Source organism: Pristis pectinata, chromosome 10 (genome assembly GCF_009764475.1).
Source record: "Pristis pectinata isolate sPriPec2 chromosome 10, sPriPec2.1.pri, whole genome shotgun sequence".
In the NCBI taxonomy this organism is placed as follows: domain Eukaryota; kingdom Metazoa; phylum Chordata; class Chondrichthyes; order Rhinopristiformes; family Pristidae; genus Pristis; species Pristis pectinata.
In genome coordinates, this window is record NC_067414.1 from 51,810,148 (window position 1) to 51,817,319 (window position 7,172).

A 7,172-nucleotide genomic window follows, 5' to 3' on the forward strand; every position below is an offset into this window, starting at 1 on the left:
TGTTCTCCGAGTGCTCTGGTTTCCTCCCAAATCCCACAAGCTGTATTGGTTGATAGGTTAATTAGCTATTGTATATTGTCTCTAGTGTAGGTGGGTAGAAGAATCGTTGGGGGTGGGGAGGTTAGTGGGCATCTGGGAGAGAATATGTAACAGGAAAATAACTGTGGGAATGGACCGATGAGAATGCCCTGGGAGCTGGCATAAACAACATAGCCTCCTTCTATTGTAAGGAAGAAAGGTGCAATTGAAATGAGTAACATATGCATGCATTGTTAACTTTAGAAGGAATCAAACAACGATAGCATTTAGGTAGCACTTTTAACATACCTTAGGACACTTTATTGGAGAATCATCGAACAAAATTTGATACAAATATACCAAAAGAAATGGCCAAAGAGGTAGGATTCAAGGCACTTAAAGGCTGAAAGAGTGGTTTAGGGAAGATTTCAAGAACTTTGTGCTTTTACACCTATATTGACAATGGGGAACTGGTTCATTCTGGGTTTGCTCAAGGCCAGAATTGGAAGAGTGCAAATATCTTGGGGAGTACTACAACTGAAGGAGATTACAGAGATACAGGATGAGACCAGTGATGGATTTGAAAAGAAGAATGAGAATTTAAAATAGTCATTGCTCAAACTGGAAACAATTTGGATCATAATGCACAATGGCAACAGGGGAACGCATCTTAGAGCAAGTTTGAAAATTAGGCAATAAAGTTTTAGATGCTTACAGCGGCTAAGAGTAGGGTGCTAAAATAATTGCATCCATAGACTCTACTAGGCACAGATGAACTGAGATTGGAGTAGAATCAGCCAATGTTATATAGTTGCAAATTGGTGACCTTGGTGATGGATGTGGTTCAAAACTTAACTCCCCATCAAATATGACACCCCAGGTTTGCAAACAGTCTAAATCACTCAGTTGACATTACAGACCAATGGCGTTAGCCATCACAAAATTGAATTTGCCGTTATTGTCATACGATAAAACCATATTCCATTTGCATAGGTTTGTTAATTATGAAAGCACTAATTAAGTTTGTATCAAAAATATATTTTATTCTGAACTAGAAAAGTGCAGGCATTTAAATTTTGGTTACACTTCTCAAATGTTACAACAACTGTTCAAAAACAAAAATAATCAAACAGTCATCTTGTCAAATCTATAACTAATACTCAAAGATAACTGAAAATAAAATTTTGACTTTAAATCTGTTGATCATGAAAAGGTTTTTTTCCACCTTTATGGTCTCTCAATATCCATTTTGCAAGGCCAATAAACAACACAATGCACATTTAAATTAACTTAGACAACTGTACACATATGTACATTATTTACAATATTACAGCTAACAGTGTACAAGCAATGCAGTTTCAAAATCTAGGCTGAGTGCTGCGACATGTTTTTATTCTCTCGTCAACATGCCAATATTTTTCTTTGTTTTATGCAGTGACCTTTGCAGCTGAGAGGGTAAATCTTTCCAGTTACGTGGTCTTTGATCGATTGCATAGTTTAAGCCATATCACCAATCATTTTCCTGTAATACAAGGACTGGAAGATATCATTGTCCATGGGGCAGTTATAATGACAGGCACAGGTCTTGATGAACATCATCTTTTTCTTCAGGAGTTCTCCATTGGGACATTTGAACTCAACAGGCAGAGTGGCGGTTCTGTGAGGAGTGCAGCATCGGCCATCGGTGCAGACACCGCAGAATTTGGCTCTGTAGGACTTCACACTGGTACAGCCAGAGAATTCAAACTTGGTGGGTCTGTAAACCTTTGGAGTGCGGATACACCTTTTACCTCTCTGTGGGGTGAATGACAAGAGATGAAATTCAATTAAAGAATAACTTAGAGCAAATGGAAAGATAATCCAAAACAAATCCCAGTTCTAAATTTGCTGATCTAGGAAGTTTTTTTTTACCTTTATCGTCTCTTTCATATTCATTTCGCAAGGCCTGACAATGCAGAGTCTGGACTGTTTCTCCAGTCTGCACTCTCTGTTGTCATTGGTTACCCGGGTTGAGATGCCCATTCCACAGGTTTTGGAGCAGGCACTCCACTCAGTGGTCTGTACAAGGCAGTTGGCACGGAACATGGAGGGGTCAGGGCCATAGGTCGCTTCTTCCCTATAAGCTGGAATGAAGAAGAAAAATAAATTAATTCTTTTTTGAAACAAATCAGGCAAGAACCAGTGTTCCACTGACTCTAGAATAATATTAAGGACTGTTTATTTGTTTCCTTCAAACTGCTTAAGTTAGTTAAATATTTTTAAAGATTGATAAAAATAAAATCAGCTCATTAAAACTAATGTTAAGTGACAATGATTTAAGAATCTATGATTCAGCTCCGTTAACTCTATTGTGGAATATGAAGTTTCATGTATAAATGTAACCTGTCCTAATGGTTACAAAGAACACTGAGCCTGGTTACTCCTAATGTCGATAGTCTGAAAGGTGCCTTTTTGGTATTGATGCTTAGTGACTGACAAATATCTTACCTGCCAGTGCGGATCCAAATACGGCGTCACGAGTGGGTTGTTCGCAGACCCATTCTTCACAGCACTTGCCAGGTACTTTGACCTTCTTGGGTAGGGGACAATCTGGGCTGGCTAGACGGATGCTGGGACTACAGATGGGGATGCAGCCGAGGGACCCATCCATACAGGTGCATCTGTACTTGCAGCCATTCTGGAAAGTCTCACCACTCTTGTACACAGCCCCATCCATCATGCAAGGAGCCCCTTCCTTAGCTACAAAAGACCAGATTTTAAAAAATCTCCATAAGCAATCTAGTTTAACCAACAAAACATTTCAACTGACAATACATGCTAGCGAGGTGAAATAACTGCGAATTCACTTCAATTTCAGATTCAAAATAGCTTCAACTGCAGAGATTAAGGTGTTCACTGACTTGGGGCACAATGTATAAATTTACTAAATTATAGAAAGGTGCAGTAGGAAAGAAGCATCCCATTCCTACAGCTGCCAAGAATGAGTGTGTGCACACTAAAGCTCAGTTAGATTACACTTAATAGATATTTTGCACGACTTCTGCTGAGTGCGCAACATTTTCTCTCTTTACTTCAGAAACACAGGGTTTTGTTTAAATGCCCGAGCTCGTTTGAACCAGGAGCAGTGGGCACGGTGCGTTTAGATGTTTGGTGGGGAGCTGACTCTTCTTACCTGTACAAACTCCAGACGTGGTGGAGGAAGCGGATCTGAACTCTTTGAAGCAGAAGAGATCCTTGTGGTGGTCGCAGGGCTGGCGCTGGGAGCATACCTCGCCCACTTGCTTGGCGCAGACCTTGCAACAGCCGCAGCCGTCGGTGACCAGGGAGACCCCGGCAGGGCAGACAGGGGGCTTCTCGGGGCAGTTACAGGGAGCTTCGCATTCATTGGCAGAGGCCTGTAAATCACAGATCACAGCAGTTAGAATCAAGCCTTCCATTCAGCAGATAATTGACAATCTGGGTAACAACGCGGGTTGCAATTACCTCTAAATAACGTTTCACTGCTAAGGTCAATTGCAGACATTTGAAACACGAAATCAAAATACCGAGAACGCTGAAAATCTGAAGGGAAGATAGGAAGCGATGGAAATACTCAGCATATCAGGCAGCTTCTTCGCACTTCTTCCTTTTTCGACGGTTGCTGGCTGACCTGCTGGGTACTTCCAGATTCCCGTTTCATTTCTTGCGCTCATGGCAAGGCGATATCTTTTTGCCTCGCAGCCTGCGTCTGAGCACACTTCCTCGAGGTCTGTTATAAAAAATATTGCTGCGAAGTGCAGGCAGTAACTCACCAAACAAGCCAGTGCCATCAGCAGGAATGGTGCAAAGTTAACGTCCTTCAGTCCAGCAAACATGTTGCACTGGAGATTCCTTCCACTTGCAAAGCAGTCGCGATCGGCTCAGTCTGCTGAGACTTGCTCTTGCTATTGCTATTCTCTCTCTTTCTTTCTCTCTCTCTCTAGAGCAGTTTGTGTGTGTTGAGTGGCTGAAGCGAAGGCTTTTTATCCCGTCCCAGCCGGGCTGACGCAAGCGGGCGGCCGCCCTCGCCAGCAGACTTGCCTTTGGATCAACACCAAACATTCCAGGGCAGCTTCGCAGTTCCTGCCTCACACCGGATTGTATCTGACCTCTTGACACGCTGCATACCTCCAAGCCCGGCGCGCTTCAAAACAAGAGCAGCGCTGCCAGCCGGCGACCCGAGTGACGCGAGCTTCCCCCCGGGGTCCCGGGAACTGCCTCTGCTGAAATAAGCACGCTTAATGTGTGCTCCAAACTCCCTGTGCTTTAAAACAGTGCACTCACAGTGTGTGCTGCACGTTGACCAAAGGAAAGACTAGGAAATGCGTATCAGTTCAATCGTCTAACTGCCTTTTTTTTTCATTTCACGCCAAGGAATGCATTTACCTTAAATTAAATTTAAAGCTTTGAATATAATGTGTTGGAATTGCGAACACTGGCAGAAGAGTGCCAAAGGCTTGTTATGTCTACTGAAGTTTCCAAGATCGCGCAAGAACGTGTTGGAATGTTGTACTTTTTTGATTATTTTTATTTCCCACTGCCCGATCAGATATTAGACGAGTTTCAGACGGCCAAGATTGCAGGAAAGCGGCTAGACGATATGTGTGTATACAGGATGCACACCTTTCCCCACTCTGGGTCGTGATACTAGACGTGGATTGTGAGACCCAGTGCTGGCAGCTGCGCTCGGAAATCAAGGGGAGGGAGGGAGGGAGGGAGGGAGGGGGGGGGGCGGAGGGAAGGAATGAACCGGTGACGGCTCGCAACCACAAGAACGCGTCGAGGGAATGTTAACATCAGGCAGTCTGAGAACAGGCAGCCTGTCCATCTATGTCAATCTCCGGTGCAGCTCTGCTCTCTGCAAGGGGTTTTAATCACAATCTCATCAGAGTAAATAGCCCAAGCCTAACCTTCGCGCGAAACTTCATTTTGATACAGAGGCATCTAGACAGGTACCTGAATGAGCGAGGCGTGGAGGGAAATGGAATTAATGCAGACAACTGGGATTAGTACCGATAGGCATAGACGTGATGGGCAAATGGCCTGTTCCTATGCTGTATAACTCTATAACTCCGCAGGATACTCCAAAATCTCATTGGAACCATGTACAGGTTGTTTCAGATAACCTGGTGACATCTGATTCAAAGCGTCTCAAACATGATACACAGTGCAACAGTAATTTAAACACATCGCCCCCCCCCCCTTAACACAGAAATGGGCGTTTCACAGAAGCATAATCCCCCCTAAAATGGACAAAATTAGAGAAAGAGTTTGTTTTGAGAGATGTTTTTGTTTAAAAAGGGCCTTGCAGAGACAGGGAGATTGGGGAAGGAATTCAGTTCCAGGCTTGGATTCCTTGAGCCACACTAGGCTGAAGAGATAGGGGTTGGACAGAGAAATGCAGAGGGCTGGAAGGCTGCAAGAGGTCACAGAGAGAAGGGAGAGTGAAGCTACTCAGGGTATTAGACAAAATGGGAATCTTACATCCGGAGGCTTGGAGTCAGATTTTAGATGAACTGAATCTTAATGGAGGCAGGTCAAGAAAGCATTAGGAATGTCCATTCTGCCACTAACAAAGGCCCTCTTGGGTGTTTGAGTGGCTAAAGGACCGAGGCAGGGCTAAAGGCAGGGGACGTTACAAAGGCAGAAGGAGGTTGTCCTTGAGAGGGAATGGGGTTCAAAGTGATAGGAAGCTGAGTTTGCAAAGAGGGCAATCATATTTAGCCCCACCATTAATGTTGTACCTTTGACACACCATATCTATCCTTTACCCTGTTTCAATAATAATAATACATGAACCCACACAGTAAAGGATTTATGAACACAATAGCACAAAGATTGGTAATCACATTCCAATAAAATTTAGGATCCCCACCGTACATTTTTTTTACTGGTCTTCTACAAAATGTAAAGTCTTGTTTTAAGAGTACTGTGATCATCCACTGGACCTCTGCAACTTTTAAAAATTTGTTTTAATATTGAAAGGAAATGGTTGTCCACTGATACTAACATAACTATGTTGAAAACACAAAATATTTGGCACTTGATTTTACTATTAGTGAATGATCTTTGATGCAAAATATATAACAAAAGATAATTAATTGAAGAAAGTTTCAGAGGAGGGTGATCATCGTGCTACTGTACAACCAGGACCACTTGCTGCATGATAGAGTGGGTGAGGTATTGGATGGGTGGACAAGGTACCAAATTTTAAATTCCACCAATTATCTGATGTGCTTCCAGAATATGATTCTAGGATTGGGCAAACCTATACAAAAAAAAAGTCATTTCTGTTATTTGACAAACTTCCAAAAAACATTCAGTATTCAGCAGAGTTAATATGCAGTGTATTAAGTCAATGCTATCTGACAATGGAAAAACAAGACAATGTTATAACCCAATCAATCCCTGTGCAAAGAAGGACAGGAAATTCTTCCAGTATGCAGGCTAACATTCATCATTCAACTATGAAAAACAAATTATTTTAGCAATTATCTCATTTCCTGTTTGCAGGATCTTGTTGAGTTCAGAGTGACTGCCCTGTTTGCCTCTGGTGACTACGTGACTGAAATACTTAATTGGCTCTGAAATATTTTTAAGTTTTCTGAGGGCATGAAGGGCATATGAAATGTAAGGTAGAATGCTGAGATGACAAAACATGGTGATTTATTTTTACAAAGGCATAATTAATTTATCATATCCACACATCTTTTAAACCATCTTCTAATAATGACTTCTTGCTAAAAAATATTAATTTTGAAGACACCCAATCTCAAAATAATGAAAAGATAATTGTATATTTATGAATGGATTGACGGGAAATCTGGTCCAATACAATTAAGATGAAACTTGTACTGATTCGTTACATAGCAGACTTTATTGAAGGTGATTATTCTTCTTTTTCATGGAATGTGTGGCCTTGGAGTGATTAATGTGCTGCCATAAACTGGAAGTGTTGGTTGTCATTGGTATGGTTTGATATCCCATTTATAGTACTGACTTGCTGGTTTTTAGAGGTGGTGCCAATCTCCTACAGTAGGGTTTCTGCCTCAGACCAAAAACACACCTGTACAAACCTTTAGGAATAAAGTACAGCTGACTATGTTTGGGTGTCTGACAACCAGAAGGCAGAACTG

At 42.1% G+C, this 7,172-nt stretch overlaps 1 protein-coding gene across 1 annotated transcript; it reads right to left on the bottom strand.

Annotated features, from left to right (window-relative positions):
• Window positions 1-1,035: 1,035 nt before the first annotated feature.
• On the bottom strand, window positions 1,036-4,201 carry LOC127574991 (CCN family member 2-like). Its single transcript, XM_052024568.1, has 5 exons — window positions 3,810-4,201; window positions 3,191-3,413; window positions 2,506-2,757; window positions 1,930-2,141; window positions 1,036-1,812 (listed from the first exon to the last, which is right to left on the bottom strand). Exons 1-5 carry the CDS (start codon window positions 3,870-3,872, stop codon window positions 1,516-1,518), a joined length of 1,047 nt encoding a protein of 348 aa, XP_051880528.1. The 5' UTR covers window positions 3,873-4,201; the 3' UTR covers window positions 1,036-1,515.
• Between the last annotated feature and the right edge of the window lie 2,971 nt (window positions 4,202-7,172).

What these genes read in the sequence shown, in the direction of transcription:
- LOC127574991 (XM_052024568.1), bottom strand. Translation starts at nt 3,872, where the DNA reads ATGTTTGCTGGACTGAAGGACGTTAACTTTGCACCATTCCTGCTGATG. An exon ending in CACGTCTGGAGTTTGTACAG is followed by an intron (nt 2,758 to 3,190) that starts GTAAGAAGAGTC and finishes GGTCTTTTGTAG; the next exon opens with CTAAGGAAGGGGCTCCTTGC. An exon ending in ATTTGGATCCGCACTGGCAG is followed by an intron (nt 2,142 to 2,505) that starts GTAAGATATTTG and finishes TCTTCATTCCAG; the next exon opens with CTTATAGGGAAGAAGCGACC.